Source organism: Camelus dromedarius, chromosome 9, assembly GCF_036321535.1.
Source record: "Camelus dromedarius isolate mCamDro1 chromosome 9, mCamDro1.pat, whole genome shotgun sequence".
NCBI lineage: Eukaryota > Metazoa > Chordata > Mammalia > Artiodactyla > Camelidae > Camelus > Camelus dromedarius.
The window spans coordinates 77,093,204-77,110,223 of NC_087444.1; the positions used below are offsets into that span (position 1 = coordinate 77,093,204).

The 17,020-nt window shown below is 57.0% G+C and overlaps 1 protein-coding gene across 1 annotated transcript; it reads left to right on the forward strand.

Annotated features, from left to right (window-relative positions):
- The first annotated feature begins 27 nt into the window (after nt 1-27).
- PRPF31 (pre-mRNA processing factor 31) lies at nt 28-14,544 on the forward strand. Its single transcript, XM_031457219.2, has 14 exons — nt 28-159; nt 2,405-2,589; nt 2,679-2,739; nt 4,580-4,663; nt 5,243-5,340; nt 5,932-6,038; nt 7,517-7,686; nt 8,878-9,035; nt 10,140-10,229; nt 11,815-11,942; nt 12,036-12,108; nt 12,757-12,885; nt 12,968-13,066; nt 14,161-14,544. The coding sequence occupies exons 2-14, from the start codon at nt 2,413-2,415 to the stop codon at nt 14,284-14,286; spliced, it is 1,500 nt and encodes a 499-aa protein (XP_031313079.1). The 5' UTR covers nt 28-159; nt 2,405-2,412; the 3' UTR covers nt 14,287-14,544.
- The last annotated feature ends 2,476 nt before the right edge of the window (nt 14,545-17,020 follow it).

Genomic DNA, 17,020 nt, shown 5'->3' on the forward strand with positions numbered 1-17,020 from the left:
GAGGTACTAATAAAGTTGTTGTTCCAAACGCCGCAGGACGGGGGCCAATCAGAGCGCAACATTGCCTCCACGACGGCGCGAGCGTGAGACGTCATCAGTGAGCGTCGACCGCTGTTGGGAAGCGAATTTCCTAGAAACGGTCGTGCGGAGAGAGAGGAGGTGAGTGTGAGGGAGCCGAGGGGAGGGCGGGAGGACGGATTCCTGGGTCTAGGGGAGGAAGTGTGTAAGGAGGACGGCGGGCCTTCATAGACCGACTCCTTGAAGGTCTCATATGCTCCTACAGTGTTACGGCCCTGGGCATATAGCAGGAGCGAAAAATTGTTCCCGGTCCTCTTAGCGGTTTGCTTGGTGCCTGGGGAGACAGGCTCAGTCAAGTAATTACTTAAATAATCACAGGTGTGTGAAGCGCCTTAGGGTACTCACAGGGCGTGCGGGGTGTGTTTCACCAGGCAACCTGTCTAACCTGGAGTGGGGTGCGTGAGTCAGGGAGCTGGAATATAGGGTAAGAATTGAAGGAAGAGGAGGTGTTGAGCCAATAAAAAGTGAGGGGAAGAAGACCTCAAGTGAGAGGAAGAAGTTGGTAAGCGAAAGAAATGTGAGAAGGACTTGTGGGCTTGGCTTGGGGTGGGGGCTGGAGAGGTTGGCTGGAAGCAAGCGATGTCGTATCTACTCCGCGCCAGGTGCTACGCCGGATGATGGGGATAGTGCAGAGTGAACAAAGTGGTCCCTGTTCTCATAGAAATTTTAGCTTAATGGAGGAGATGAGCATACAACAAAATATTAGAAATTTAGAGAATCTCCAGTGTTGAAATTAACTAACGGGGTCATAAGATGGGTACAGCGGGATAGGATCTAGTCTCAGGGTCAGAGCAGATTCATACCGCAAGAAATAACGTTTGTGTCCCTATTTCAGGGGTGAAAAAATAATATATTCAGATATCTGGAGAAAGGAGACCATAATGTGATGGGTATAAGGATTAAATAAAATTGTTCATTCATTTGCTGATTATTTCTTGGATACCTTCTATGTGCTAGACATTCTGCTACAGCAGCTACAGCAGCAAACAAACAGATACAGTCCCTGCTTACAGTTTAGTGGGGAAACAGAAAAGAGAGAATAAGAAGAGATATTTGAGTCATCTATGGGGATTGGGTTGTGTTCTATAAAGAAAGAGTTTCTGTTATTGGGAGAAAGTGAGAGGAGAGCTTTAGAGAAAGGTGTGTGAGAGATAATGTAGATGCGTTTACAAGGAAAAACTGGGTCTTATAAAGAGAAGTGAGTATAACGGGGACAGTGCATCTTAGGGAGAAAGAAGAATATCAGAGGAGACTGACCTGAGACAATTGAGCATCAACTGGCAGCTCAAGGGCCAAATCTTTCCTGTAATTGTTTTGGTTTGGTAGTTCGTTTATTTTTATGTAAATTATCCATTTAAACAATAAAAAAAGAAACTTTTCAAGCTGGGAGGTTCCACGTAAAAATTCTGAATTTCTTACTTTTTGAAAAAAACTAGAATACCTGGCAACATGGAGCCCATGCTCCCACCAGCAGGACGTGTCTGAAGCTTAGCATTGGCTGTGCTTTTACATCAAGCGTGATTCCCTAGTTCTCCAGGCTCCCCATCTCCCTGTTGCCCAGCCCCCAGCCCGACTCACTCTCTATGTCACCCACTTAGCCTCTGTGGATGTAGTTCGCAGCCTTGGTTTGTCTTATGGAAAGAGAAGAAAAAAAAAAGGAAGAGGGAGAAGTTTTCTTATTAAAAAAAAAAAAAAAAGCAGTGGTGGGGACACAATGGTGGGGATTGTGCCTTGCTGAGTAGTGCTTCCCAACCTTTTCCACTGCGTGGGACTCACAGAAGGTACTGACATCCGTCCAACACCTGGGATAGGTGAGGAGGCTGCTCATGGCCAGAGGTGATTGGCTTGGCGGTTCTAGACATTTTAGGCCCCACTCGGTTTTCCTGAGATGAGTATTTTAGGATATCTGTCACCCATTTGAGGCCCAACAGTTAGTGATGAGGGGCCTCTGCTATAGGGAGAAAAGGGACACTAGGAGAGGTTGGGTCTCATCAAGGAGAGGGTGCACTTGTAGTTCTCAGCGAAGTGGTGGTGTGAGGGGTGTGCTGTGTCTCCTCCAGTGGAGTGAGTGTGAGAAGGGTAGGTAGCCTTAATTATGATTGGAGACCATCTGGTTCTGGGGGGTTTGTTCATGGGTTAAGTCAGCGGGTATTTATTTAGCACCTGTTCTGTGCCAGGCAGATTAGAAACTGGAGAACGAAGCAAACGAATATCCCTGTTCTTGTGGAGCCTGCATGCTAGGGAGTTGATCAAGAAGGACCAGGGCCTTCTGGCAGGGGAGGCCCATCCCAGCAATGAGGGGGGACCCTGCTCTTCCTCCCCACAGGCCTCAGTATGTCTCTGGCCGACGAGCTCCTGGCTGACCTGGAGGAGGCAGCAGAAGAGGAGGAAGGAGGGAGCTATGGGGAGGAGGAGGAGGAGCCAGCGATTGAGGATGTGCAGGAGGAGACTCAGCTGGATCTTTCCGGGGACTCGGTCAAGAGCATCGCCAAGCTGTGGGACAGCAAGATGGTGAGAGGGGCTCCTGGGAAGGCGGCGCGGGCAGGAGCTCGTCTTCCTGGAGGGACCTGAGGTCTGACTCTCCTTTCCGCCCCGAACAGTTCGCCGAGATCATGATGAAGATTGAGGAGTATATCAGCAAGCAGGCCAGCGCCGCGGAAGGTACCCCGCCCTCCCGCCCCACCTCCTCCCGCTGGGCCCCTCGGCCCTTCGTCAGCTTGTGGCCTTGCGAATTGGTTCTTCCTCTCACCCTTTGCCAGAGCCCCCTTCTCTTCCAACCAACCCAGTTCTCTGCTATCCTGAGAATATCCTGCATTCCAGAGCAGACACGTCTAAAGTTCCTGCCCTGAATGCTTCATAATTATGCCAGGACCCATCTCAAGGCTTCCCAGACTTCATCGACTCACATGATCAGTTATAGAGTTCTGCCACATATGCAAAATGCTTCTCTTATTATTTACTTAGGGTTTTTAAGTCAACGTACTTTTTCCTTAAATTTACCTAGGAAGGAAAGATACCGCTGCTGTGAGTGGAAAGGTGGTATCACTTGGTAAATTGGAAGTAACCACGAAAATACAAAAAAGCAGCCACAAAAATTAGGAAAGCATCAGCTGAAATCTTTTCTCACTTCAGCTGTGAGGAAAGCTGGGTTCTCTGAGAGTTCAGACAGCTCTGTAGAGGATGAACCTGTTGCCACCCCTTTTCCTGGTGAAACTGGGGCTCCCAAATGGAATTCCTCTGCAGCAGGAAGCCAAGGGAAGTGTTTCGGCCGAGGAGTGGTATAGTCAGAGCAGGGTTTCAGGGAGACTCACTCTTTGCTTCCTTCCTTTATCATTTTCCTGAGACACCGTGGGGGCCAGGCCTCTGTGGGCCTCTGCTCTCACGTTGCTCAGGGTCTAGAGGAGCAGCAGACCAGGTTCCAGACAGCCATTGGTGGGCAGTGCTTGCTGGGGTGGAGGGGGCTGCAGGAGAGGCCGGCTGATCCCACCTCGGGTCAGGGAAGAACTGATATCTGAAGTGGACCCTGAAGCATGAGTCCACGCGCCAGGCCGAGAACAGGGGCACGTGTGCCCAGGGACAGAGCTGCACAGGCATGGCCTCGGCATCCCTGGCCAGGGGGAGGCCAAAGGAGGCCCCAGGTCCCGCAGGGTTTCCAGTGCCGGACCAGAGAGCTTCTCGATCCAGAGAGCCGTAGTGGGTCAGAGAAGTGACATTTCCTGGTGTAGGCCCGGCTCGAGGACCAGCACGCGCCCAGTGCCTGGTAGGGGAGGTAGACACGAAACATCTCAAAACTGAGTGGTGATCATTTCCGACGGATGTGGCGGGCATGTGGTGGGAGCACAGGGAAGGCGCCTGACCCTCCTGGAAGGTGAGGGAGGCATTCTTAGGCGCCTTCTGAGCCTTAAGGATGTAGCGGCACTTGAGCATCACAGTTAAGAACACAGACTTGGGGCAGATTTCAGCTCTGTCATCTGCTGGCTCTGTGACATCAGGCCATGTCCTTCTGTTTCTTTGCAGCATTGGTCTGATTTAACACCAGCCTCCCTGGGTGGTTGTGGGTAAAATAAGTTAAAGTCTGAAGAGTTTTCTGGAAATAAATGTAAGGAAGGGAAGAGGGAACAACACAGGCAAAGGCCAGGAGGAGAGTGAAGCAGCCCCGAGTGTTCAGGGCATTGCACTGGGGCTGCAGCCATGGGAAACAGACACGGTTCTTGTCCTCATATGTCATGTAAGAGGCCTCAAGCATCACTCTGGGGTGCCTGGCTGTCAGCCTTCGGCGTGGGGAGCCCCAGGAGGGTTGAGTTCCCGGGCGAGGTCAAGTCTAGAATGGCCTGGAAAGGGAGATGGGGGGTCTGCAGACACGGAAACCTGTCCCCTCATCTCTTCAGCCCGCCCTCCTGCTCCCCTCCTGCCTCATCCCTCGTCTCTCCGAGCTGTGGGGTCTGGGAGTGGGTGGGTGCCTAGTCGCACACCCACACCAGGCTGTTTCTCATCCTCACAGTGATGGGCCCTGTGGAGGCGGCCCCCGAGTACCGGGTCATTGTGGACGCCAACAACCTGACAGTGGAGATCGAGAACGAGCTGAGTGAGTGGCGGGAAGGGCAGGCAGAGACAGCCCTGCCTGATGTCCCTCCTCCGGAGGGCTGGGCAGGATCCCAGGCCACCCTTCCCGCTGGCCCTCACCCCAGGGTCTGCCCCCCATCCCCTGTATTGGCTCCAGCCCGGGTTCAGCTGCTGTAACAGCGTGGTTAAGTGAGAAGGAGACATATTTTTTTCTGTGAAAGTCTGAATGAGGAGTCCAGGCTCTTTGTATCTTGTTGATCTGCCAGCTATTTCATGGCACAAGGTGACTGCCCACCTTCAGCCATCACCTGCACATCCCCATCAGAAAACAGTGGAGAGTAGAGGAGGGTATGTCTTTTTCCCTTAAGGAGTGATCTGGAAGTTGCACATATGACTTCAGCTCACATCTTGTGGAGCAGAACTAACTCCCGTGGCCCATCCAGCAGTAAGGGTGGCTGGGAAGTGCAGCCTCTGTGCTGGGTGTCCATGAGCCCGGCTACAATTAGGGGTTCCCCTACTGAAGGCAGAGGGGGAAGCATGCTGGGGGAGCCAGCAGAGTAGCCTGCCCCTCATCGGACTCCCACCCTCCCCACCCCCTCAGACATCATCCACAAGTTCATCCGGGACAAGTACTCAAAGCGGTTTCCTGAGCTGGAGTCGCTAGTCCCCAGCGCACTGGATTACATCCGCACCGTCAAGGTGAGCGGGGGACGGGGACTCCTCGGCCCCCCTGAGTGTGAAGGGACGTAGGGACGCTCTCTTGGACACCCCGCTCCCAGGTCTAAGGGAAAGGTAGCTGGCCTGGTGATCTCAGGGAACAAGAGAGGAAGTGAGGAGGTGAGGTGGAAGAGGTCAGATCACGTCTCACCTCTTAGGCTCTGGGTCTTAGGGGAATGCCACCATGGGAGTGTTGGGCTCATGAAGGTGGGGACACCAGCAGAGGCTCCCGTGTGAGTCCAGGAGAAGACAAGCCAGTGGCAGGGGACATCCATGCAAGGAAGTGACGCGGTCAGGCCTGCACAAGGTCGATGCGGGCAGCAGACCTGTCGGGGCAGCAGGTCCTCCCTAGGTGGCTCGTCTGCTCGGGTCCGTTTCCAGAGCAGCCAACACTGACCTTGCTGCTTTGAGCAGTGAAGCTGTCGGAAGTGGTGGGAGGCAGGGGAGCGTCCTGTGTCCAGACCCCGCTTCCCCATTGTCCCTGGAAGAGACCCGAGTGGGTGTGGGAGCAGGAGAGGTTCCAGGGCTTCCTGAGGGTCCGTGCCTCCCCGCTTCTTGCCTCCTCGCCCCCAGGAGCTGGGCAACAGCCTGGACAAGTGCAAGAACAACGAGAACCTGCAGCAGATCCTGACCAATGCCACCATCATGGTGGTGAGCGTCACCGCCTCCACCACCCAGGGGTGCGTACACAGCGGGGAGAAGGCACTGGGCCCGCCTCAGCTCCACCTCAGCAGACGATGATCTTGGGGTCCCAGTGGCACAGGTGTCAGCCTGAGGAGGACAGTTCATTTCAGTTTCGTGCGTGTTTAATGAGCACCTCCTGTAAGCCAGGGGCTGTGCTGGGCTCAGGGGGTCCCCAGAGAGTGGGGACCCAGGCTTCCCCCCGCCCAGAACCTGTAGTCTTGAGAGGTGAGGCAGAGGGCAGACCTGTAATTAGAAGTATCTGTTTCTGGTCTGTTGTCCACGCACTAGAATAAAAGCCGGGTCTCCACCTGCCCCTCTGGCATCTGTGCGGTGTTCAGAAAAGGAAACATCTTTGACTCCATAGCAGAGCCCTGTGGGTGGAGACCCCCCCAGGCTGTCATCCTGTTGGTTGAGCAGATGCTGACAGAACACTGGGCACTGTTCTGAGGATGGAGTTCAGAGAACTTAGCAAAGCGGAGCTGCTGTCCAGGAGGAGGCAGGTGTGCACATAGGCCAGAGGCCAAACGGCAAGGGTCAGGGTACTGAGGCAGCACTGAGGAGGGGCACTTACCCAGGCTGGATCAGGGTGGCTTCCTGGAGGTGGTGACGACTCAGTCTCAGGCAGGGACCAAGCTCTCCAGTGGGAGGGAGGACAAGCCGGCCTGTAACTTGCTGCTGCCAAGGGGTGACCTTGGGTGCGTCAGCCCTTCTGAGGCTCGGTTGCAGAGAGACCGTGGGCTCCACGGTCTCTCCCCTGCACGCCTTATAGTTTGGCTGGGGCAGCTGAGTGAGGAAGGGGCATGGCATGGCCCAGGAGTCCTGGGGGCTGGGTTCTGTCACTGGCCCTGCAGCCTCAGGCCGGTCCCCTTCTCCCTCGGGCCCTCTGTTCCTCTGTAAGACGGGGCAACAGCCGACCCTCTCTGTGCTTTTATTCAGCACACACCCGCCCAGCACCTTCTGTGTGCTGGGGACGTGCTGGGCCCGCCGCCAGGACCAGCATGAGCCCCGCTCTGAGGGCTGGCCGTCTAGTGCAGGAAGCAGGCGGGAGGTGGAGAGGCTGGGAATAGGTGTGGTTGATGGCAGCTGGTGATGGTGTTTGAGGGACAGCAGGGTGGGCCGGGTGTCACAAGGCTGTGACCTAGAGGGTGTGTGGCAGCTCAGGGGAGAGCGTTTCAGGAGGAGGGAAACCTGCAAACATTCCAACTCAGGCATGGCCTTGGCAGGGCTGCTTCCCTCAGGCAGGGACTGGAATGGGCAGGACAAGCACCCTCCGCCACCAGGGTGGGTGAGGGTGGTTCTGACCAAGAACTGGCTCCCAGCAGCCCTTGTTTCTAAGCCTCGGGACCTACGGGACTTGTCATTGTCCTACATACAAGTGCACACGCACAGCTGGGGGGATCCAGGGCTCCCGCACCTGCCAGACAGGATACCCGGGAGGTGGGGGTCCGTCCCAGCCACACCCTTACCCCTGCAGGCAGCAGCTGTCGGAGGAGGAGCTGGAGCGGCTGGAGGAGGCCTGCGACATGGCACTGGAGCTGAACGCCTCCAAGCACCGCATCTACGAGTACGTGGAGTCGCGGATGTCCTTCATCGCGCCCAACCTGTCCATCATCATCGGGGCATCCACGGCCGCCAAGATCATGGGTGAGGCCTGGGCTGGGGTGGGGCAGAGGGGCATCCCTGAGCAGTGGTGGTCCCAGGGGCCGTGTGACCTTGGGGAAGTCATGTCCCTTTTCTGTAAAATGGGGATTTGGCCCCAGGGCCCCAGCACCCTGTCCCCCCTCGCCCTCACCTACCCACTCCTGGAGATCACAGGGGCCCATCAGCCTGATTTTCATACAGACCCAGAGAAAGGATGGCGGCCCTGAGCCTGGTCAGCCCCTGAGTCTCTGGCAGAGCCTGTAGAGGAAAGAGGCAGTGTGGCCGGTGCAAAGGCCAGTGTGTCTGGGCAGCTCCTAGCTGTCTGAGCCTCAGTGTTTGCCGCTGGGGATGCTGGTCCTGGCAGTGTGCCAGGACTAGAAGCAGCCCCTTCCTCCTCAGGGGGCTCTCTGCAGCTTCATAGTGCCCCTCAGGCCCCTGGCCCCCTCAACCCAGAACACTTCTGGGAGCAGGGGAGCATGGTAAAGCAGTTAAGTTAGTCAGCTCAGGCTGCCATAATGGGGTACCACAGACCGGGGGTCTTCAACAACCAAGATCTGGTCCCTCACTGCCCTGGAGCTGGGAGTCTGAGATCAGGGTGTCGGCAGGGCTGGTTCCTTCCGCGAGCCTCTCTCCTTGGCTCACTGGGACAGCGGTCTTTGCTTTAGGGCCCATCCTATGACGTCATTTCACCTCGATCACCTCCTTAAATGCCCTGTCTCCAAATACAGTCACATTCTGAGGTGTGGGGAAGGGGCAGTGGCGGGGTTAGGACCTCAACCTGTGAGTTTGAGGGGACACAGTTCAGCCCATGACAGAGCTCTGGGGGCAGGTTGCAGGGTGGAAGGGTGGTCTGCGAGCAGGTTAAACTCGGGTGTGGCTCCTGCTCCTCCCCCACTGACCTCACATATTTGGGCAGATAACGTCACGTGCCTCGGTTTCCCCAGTTGCACCCGGGGTGGGGGGTGTGCTAGTGTCCTGTTGCTGCCATAACAAATGACAGCAAACCGAGAGGCCTGAGCCACGCAGCGTATCGTCTGACAGTGCGGAGCTCAGAACCCACTGTGGGCCTCTCTGAGCTAAAACGAGGGTGTCGGCAGAGCTGCGTCCAACCAGAAATTCGTGTGACGGCACATGGCAAGCCCCCAGGTAAACGCCCATGTTCCTTCTGAACTCCTTCCCTCCCTCCCTTGGCAGGGGTGGCGGGCGGCCTGACCAACCTCTCCAAGATGCCCGCCTGCAACATCATGCTGCTTGGGGCCCAGCGCAAGACGCTGTCGGGCTTCTCGTCCACCTCGGTGCTGCCCCACACCGGCTACATCTACCACAGCGACATCGTGCAGTCTCTGCCCCCGGTGAGCCCCCCACAGAGCCTTCTGCAGGGCCCCGAAGGGCAGCCCCCTTGCTCCTCGGTGCCCGGTGGTCACTGCTGACCACAGTGGTCAGGACCCCGGAGGATGGGCCACACAGGGTGAGAGAACAAGGGCGTGGAGCTGATGGGCCAGGCTGGGGTTCTGGCTGCACCTCTTATCAACCAGGCAAGAGGCCTGGGCTCTGTGCCTCAGTCTCCCCGAATAAATGGGGACACTGAACCAACTTCATTGGGTCGTGACAGGGACTCACTCATGCTCTGAGACCAGGCCTCCCACATAAAAAGCGGCAGAAGCGTTAGCCTGCGAGTTCAGGGTTCCCATGACCACCGTCAGGTTCAGTGACCACTAGGGGACCCGCAGAGCTGATCCACCCCGGGTGACGGTTTATCACAGTGAGGGGACCAGAGAGACGTCAGCCGAGGGCAGGCGCGAGAGGTTGGGGTCCTGTCACCCTCCCCCAGTGCCGCCTGAGACAGCGCACGGAGTCGTCACCCAGGACGTCCATTGGGGCCTCGGGGCTCAGCCTGTGCTGGGCTGGCTGACTCAAACACCAGCCCGTGTCATGAGGCTTCTCTCAGGCTCACCCAAGGCCAGCACAGGTCCCTGCCCGGGAGCCAGGGCCCAGGCTGGACCCCGCAGGGCAGAGTGAGGTCCTCCACTGTGCCAGCTGCTGCCGGCTTCAGTGTTTCATCTACTGCTGTCATCACAGACTGGTGGCTGTAGGTTCTACCTGTACCATCTTGCTCTCCCAAAACACTGGCCCCTACCTTTCCTGGCACATGGCAGGATTTTTGGTGACACACAGATGGGTATTTTAAATTTTAATCGTAACATATGTATTTTCTCAGTATTTGATGATCTTCCATCCATAGTAATACAGTTAAGTTGTCTGTGCAAACGGGAAAGTAGGTCAAAAAGAAGACACTGACAATGATCACTTGTTACAGTAACACGTTATTATAGTAAAGTGCAGCGGTGAGGGTGAAGCCAGGCGGAACTTGAGCTGGTGCTGGCTGGAGTTTTGGAAGTGCTCCCTGATCTGGTTGAATCCTTGCGCTGACTCTGCCTCCCTTCCCACTGCTCCAGGACCTCCGGCGGAAAGCGGCCCGGCTGGTGGCTGCCAAGTGCACACTGGCTGCCCGCGTGGACAGCTTCCACGAGAGCACGGAGGGCAAGGTGAGGGACAGGTGGTGTCTGTCCGGGCGACCGGTGGTCTGTCTTGGGGAGAGCTGTCCTCAGGACCCACCACGTGTAAGTGCTGTCCTAACAGGGCGGAGGCGGAGCATCTGTCACGTCCCCCGCCGTGTCCCCCAGCGAGGTCAGCTTCTCCCCTTCCTGCCGTGCGAGTTTCCCGTCGCTGCTGTAACAAATCACCGCAAGTTCAGTGGCCGAAGGCACTGTAGGTCAGAAGTCCATGGTGCGTTTTACTGGCTAGACTCACAGTGTCGGCAGAGCTCATTTCTTCTGGAGGCTCGAGGGAAGGGCCTTTCCCCTGCTTGTCCCGGCTTCCAGAGGCCACCTGCATCCCTTGGCTTGTGGCCCCTTCCTCCATCTTCAAAGCCCCCAGGTAGCATCTTCCCGTCCCTTTCTGACCCTGCTTCTGTCTTCACATCCCCTCTGACTCTCTGAAGGACCCCATGATTGCACTGGGTCTACACTGATGATCGGAGGTATTCTCCCCCTTTCAAGATCCTTAACCTAACCTCACCTGCAGAGTCCTTCTGTCAGGACAGACTTGCAGGGACCAGAGAATCAGTTGTGGACACCTCTGGGGGTGGGGGAGGTATTTTTTTGTCAACTATACCAGGATCTGCTCCTCTACTGCACTGTCATCAATCGGGTCATCATTCAATCAGCCTGTCTTCCTGGGCAGACTTGTTCTGTGAGAACAGGTCTGTTTTCTGTCTTGCGCGCTATTGCTTTCCAAGCACCCGGCCTGGCACAGTGTTCAGGGGTTCAGTCTCTCTCGCTGTCCCTGACCACTGGCCTGGGTGCTGGAGGGGGTGGCAGTGAGCCATACAGACAGAAGCCCTGCCTCTGTGGCACTTCTACCCTCGCTGGGGGCGGGTGAGGAGACGGCAGCAGGTCACTCTGCAGTGTGTCCACAGTGCAGAGTGGAGTCGAGGGAGAGAGATGAAGCGGCTTCGGGTGGCAAGGGAGGTTAGACTGATTAACCAGGAAGTCAGGGGGGCCTGCTCTGAGGGGGTGGGGGTTGAACAAAGACCTGCATGCAGTTAGCAGGCGAGTCCCAAGGGTACTCTGGGGAAGGGTGTCCCACGCAGAAGGAATGATCAGTGCACGGGTCCTGAGGCAGGAGCACAGTGAGCCCCCGGGAGAGGGGGCTGGCGGAGCCAGGCGGATCGCATCAAGCCTCCTGCGCCCCTGGGAGAACCTGGTTTTAGCGGGGGTGCTGGAACGGGGCCAGTTTGAGGTCCTTCTTAAAGGAAGAGCCTGGAAGAGAGGCAGACTCACTCCAGGGTGTCGCCACATACTGACTTTTGGAGAGCTGGGGCAGGAGGCTGGGGAGAGGGCACAGGAGTTCTGCTCAGCCCCTCTGCTGTGTGGGAGGGCAGTTGCTTGTGGGGCGCAGTGTTCAGAGGCGAGGTCTGAGCCCGAGACACAGTCCGGGCACATCAGACGGTAGGTGGACCTTACACCTGCAGAGCCCTGAGGGACGAGGTCCCCTGGGGCTGGGGGGGCAGCCCCAGGACAGGGCAGGCCCCTGGGAGCAGCTGCAGGATCCCCGCCCCATCCTCCCCAGGTGGGCTATGAGCTGAAGGACGAGATCGAGCGCAAATTCGACAAGTGGCAGGAGCCACCACCCGTGAAGCAGGTGAAGCCGCTGCCTGCGCCCCTCGATGGGCAGCGCAAGAAGCGAGGTGGCCGCAGGTGGGGCCCTGGGTGGGCGTGGCGGGGCGGTGCAGTGCGGTGCAGCGTGGGAAGAGGCCCGCACCCTCCCAGCTGACCCGTGCCCCTCCCCAGGTACCGCAAGATGAAGGAGCGGCTGGGGCTGACGGAGATCCGGAAGCAGGCCAACCGCATGAGCTTTGGGGAGGTCAGACCCCACCCTGCTGTGGCGCCTTGGGGTCCTCTTCCTCCCCCAGCCCTGACCCCCCCACCCCCACTGCATTCCTTCCTCTCTGTCTGTGGCTCTGGTCCCCCTACCTTCCCACAACGCCCGCTCAGATCTGGGGCACCACCCCAGACTCCTCCCCAGTCTCCTCCCCAGTCCTCCTGCCTGCAGGCTCTCCCCACCTCATCCACCCAGCTCCAGACAGTGCCAGCCCCGCTCTCCCTGAGGCTCCTTGTCCAGGCACTGGAGGCCAGTCAGGATTGGGCCCCTGCAGGCCTCCAGGCTCATCCCTGCCCTGCTGGACATGCCCCGCCCCAGGCTTCACCCCTGCCAGGCCCTTGTCATCCGAGCATCACTGTACAGATACTGCAAGACAGACAGACAGACACACACACACTCTCATTCTCTCTCTCTCTCTCTCCCCCCTCCCTCTCCCTCTCTCCCTCTCTCCCTCTCTCTCCCAGCTTCTCTCAGCTGTCAACTCAGGGAGCAGTAACAGGACCTGGCTTCCTCACCAGGGCCCTGTAGTCACCTGAATGGGTGCCCTGAGGACTGGTTGATGTGGTGAATGCCTGGGCTTCGAGCTGATTGAGGAGGTGGCTAACACCAGGATGCCTTCTTTCCCACCAGATCGAGGAGGACGCCTACCAGGAGGACTTGGGCTTCAGCCTCGGCCACCTTGGCAAGTCAGGCAGTGGGCGTGTGCGGCAGACACAGGTGAACGAGGCCACCAAAGCTAGGATCTCCAAGACACTGCAGGTACAGGCCGGGTCCTGTGGGGCCAGGGGTGTGGGCATGGGCCCAGGCCACAGCCCAGACCTCCCTCACCCCGCCCCCACAGCGGACCCTGCAGAAGCAGAGCGTGGTGTACGGCGGAAAGTCCACCATCCGCGACCGCTCCTCAGGGACTGCCTCCAGCGTGGCCTTCACCCCACTCCAGGTACCGTCCTTGCTGGGGTCAGGAGGCCTGGGGAAAGTCCCTTCCCTTCCCTGAGGAGGGACACATGATCAGGCCCCTCTCAGGGCTGTCCTTGGGGGGACACCAATGAAGCCCCTGAAGGGCGAAGCTCAGTTCCCAGCACGTGGTGAGGTTAGCAGGGATGGGCCGGAAGCAGTCATGGCTGCAAACATGGGGTGGCTTTAGAATCAGGCTGGGACCAGTCAGTCTCTGTGACCTTGAGCAGGTGCAGCCCCTCCTTGAGGCTTCGGTCGAGACCCCACCCCAGCCACCAGTGCCCAGGAAGGAGCCAGGGCAGGTCATTCGCCTGTCTGAGCCTCGGTTTACTCACCCGCCAAAGAGGGCTCGTGCTTCCCATGGGATTGTGAGGAGGAACAGCTCATTCACTCCGTCAGCAACATCTGCTGAGCACCTGCTACGTTCCCAGCATTGGTGCCGGCCCTGGGATAAAGCCACAGATGGGACAGGAAATCTTGCCCTAGTGGAGCTTATAGGGGGAAGGAGACAGAGGAATAATAGCAAACATACATAGCATGTTGCAAGATGGGAGGTGCCAGGGAGAAAAGCAGAAAGGGAGTTGGCGAGTCCCCAGGGAAGGCCTCAGCAAGAAGGTGAGAATCACTGTGTGTGAAACATTTAGAACAGTGCTTGCCACGTGTCGGGCCCCCAGAGCTGGTGGTCGTGTCATCAGTAGGGTTGGTGGGATTCGTGCTGGGACTGCGGGCCAGCTCCTTACTTCTAGGACTCAATTTCCTGATTCAGGAACCGAGAAGGATCAGCTGCTCCCAAATGTTGGTGTTTTTAAAATCACCTGGGGATCTTGTTAAAAATTCAGATGCCCGGGTCCTCCCATCTCCCTCCACCCTCTAGCCTACGGAGTCAGAATCCCACAAGGTGGGGAGATTTGGAGAACGGCAAACTGTTCTCATGTTCACCCAGAGCCCAAGGGACCACTGAGAAGGGCCGTGGGGCTGTGACATTGCACGATTCTCTCACTGGGAGCTGGGAGGGTCGGGGGTTGTTGTTAGGGGCCGGGCTGCCTACCTGCCTCATCCCCGTCTCCCTCGCCTGTCCAGGGCCTGGAGATTGTGAACCCACAAGCAGCAGAGAAGAAGGTGGCTGAGGCCAACCAGAAGTATTTCTCCAGCATGGCCGAGTTCCTCAAGGTCAAGGGTGAGAAGAGCGGCATCATGTCCACCTGAGGGGCCACGGCTCAGGTTGGAGGGACACGGAGGCCCTGCCTTTCTGAAGGGATCCAGGTCAGGATGTGGCTGGGAGAGCCGCCCCGCCATCGCCGGTGCTGGGACTGTCCAGAGAGGCACGGGAGGAGGCCCGGCCCCTGGAGCCGAGATCGCCACCCACCTCGGGGGCAGAGCCAATCCTTGTCACGCGTCTTTTTTATTATAAATGGGAAAGGAGACACCTTTGGAAAAAGTGCAATTAAAAGCACATTATCAGGACCTGTCCTTGGCGAGTGATCGTTTGTCAAACACCAGGGCAACTAAAGAGTCAGCTGTGGGTTTTGGGGGATGGAACTTGGGCTCCTTGGAATCCTGGTCCAGCCTTGGGCCTGTCACTTCCTCGTGTGATCCCAGGAAGAGAAGAGCCCTCTCCATCTCCCGACCCCTCAGAGAGCCTCGGGTGCTTTGACACCCAGGTGGCATGGCTGCTGAAAGCCCCAGCTTCGTGGGGGGCATCTCAGGACACTGGCCTCCCCCTTCCACCACTGGATGTAAAAGACGCCCAGGAGGCACTGTGACCATCAGGGCACCGTTGTTACTTCTGTCCAGTGTTTGAGGACACCCCCTCCCGCCCTGGTGTGCCACACCCCGACTTGGGAAGAGCAGGCTGGCTCCCCGCCCTGGCAGGGACTCAGTGCTATGACAGTTCCTACCAGGTGAGGAGAGTGCCACCAGGGGCCTGTCTGTGCTGGGAGCCGGGCTTCACGGTGGCACAGAGGAGGAAGCCCTGGTCGCTCACCTGCGAGGGCAGCACTTCTCTTAGTTACCCAGGAAGTGGGTGCACAGGCAAGACTCGGCCCTGTGGGGAGGCGATGCCTCTAGCTCCCGCTGTCCCCTGGGTCCTATCTGAGCTCTCTCTCTGTTCCTCTCTCTAGGCTTCCCCCGACACCATATGGGGCTCTGTGTGTGTCTCGACCCCAGTCCCTCCCCCAGCCTGGGGCTCTGTCTCTGGACCTCAGTGGCCCTCTCTGAATCTCCCCTCCCTCACGTGAAACAGCCTGCATGCCTGGGATATTCTTTTTAATGGTCAGGTTACCCCAGGTCACACAAGCGTTTCCCCCAAATTCATCCCAGAACTTTAGATCAGCCTTGCTTGAAAGTGATGACCTTTGTTGATCTCCGGCTGTGGGTGTGTGAGTGAGGAGCCATCTGTCCACAACTCTTCAGAGTCCCCACCTCCCCTGGCCAGAGTGAGTAAAAGGGGGCGGGGGGCCAGGGCTGTGAACCTCAGGAAGGAACCTGAGCCACCTGGCCCTGCAGGCCTGCATTCTTCCAGAGCAGTTTCTCAGTGTAAAGCGCTTTCAGAATTGCCTGGGAGGCCTGTTAAAGCAGCTTTCAGCTTCTGATTCAGCTGGTCTACAATGGGGCTCAAAAGCGTGATTCTAACAGCTTCCCAGGTGATGTTTATGCTGCTGATGCAGGGATCCCACTTTGAAAACCACTGGAAAGTTCTGTCCGATTACCTGGATGTTGGAGTCATCTCAGGAGTTTTAATTGCTAATATCTGGTGGTTCCCATCCCAAGAAAGTGATTTAATTGGTTGAGGGCAAGGACTGGGTATCTGGAATTTTTTTTTAAGCCCCCAGGTGATTCTCATGTGCAGCCAAGTTTGAGATCCACTGTTCTGGATACTTGCTACTAAGCGTTGGCTAGGAATCTGTTAGAAAAACAGAATCTAGGGCCTCCTAAATTAGAATCTGCATTTAACAAATCCCTCAAATGATTCCTCAGAAATCTGAAAGGCTCTGCCCCATCCAAGGACCACCCTTTGAATAGCAAGGCTCTGCATCAATAACTCTTATTAAACTCTAATGATCACGCAGGAAGTTTGTAAAAATACAGATTCCCTAGGTCTTTGTGGGCCTAAGAACATTGCATTGTTGCAAGCAGTCTCCCCTGCCTTGCCCCGGGCGATTCTGGTGCAGCTCTCACTTGCATCTCCCTTAAAAGAGTTAATCCTGATTTTCTCTGCCTTGAGGGGGTGGGCAGATCTGATTTCCCTTCCTGTGTGCCTCGTGGTTCAGGAAAGCACCAGCGCCTAGCAAGTCTTAACCACAAACCATTCCTCACTTTCATCCATTTATTCATTCAACAAATGGTTACTGGGTGCTTTCTACTGCGTAGTGCTGGGGATGCAAAAATCTGGAGCGGGAGATTCAGATAATTACGAAAATGATGGTATACGTGCAAAAGCAAATCCGAATGAACAGGGCTAGCGTGAGCATTCAGCACGAGAGGTCAGGGAAGTTCCCCCACCCCTCCCCAAGGGTAGACCACTGAGCTGAGATCTGAAGGACCAGTAGACATTAGGAGGCAACCGTGGGAGGGGGACGGGAAATCTCATCTGTACCTTCTGCGGCGTCCTCACAACACCGAGGAAACGGAGGGGCAGTGGAGAGTTACTGTCTCACAGTCACGTAACCACTCAGAGGCAGGACAAAAACTCCATGCCTCCATGGCGCTTTCCCAACCAGTTCAGCTGTGCTTGGGGCATTGTCTCCTGCCTCCTTCCTTGCCTTCCTTCCTCTGAGTGTCAGAGATGTGCCAAACACAAGAACTTGGAGAAAGACCATGCAGCTGAGAGTCAGGGACCGGCCTGCCCTGCCAGGGCACAGAGGCGGAAGGATGCGCCCAGCTCCCAAGCCTGCCTGCTACGCTGCGTTTCACACGCTTCAAGAGCGGGTACCGCCCACTG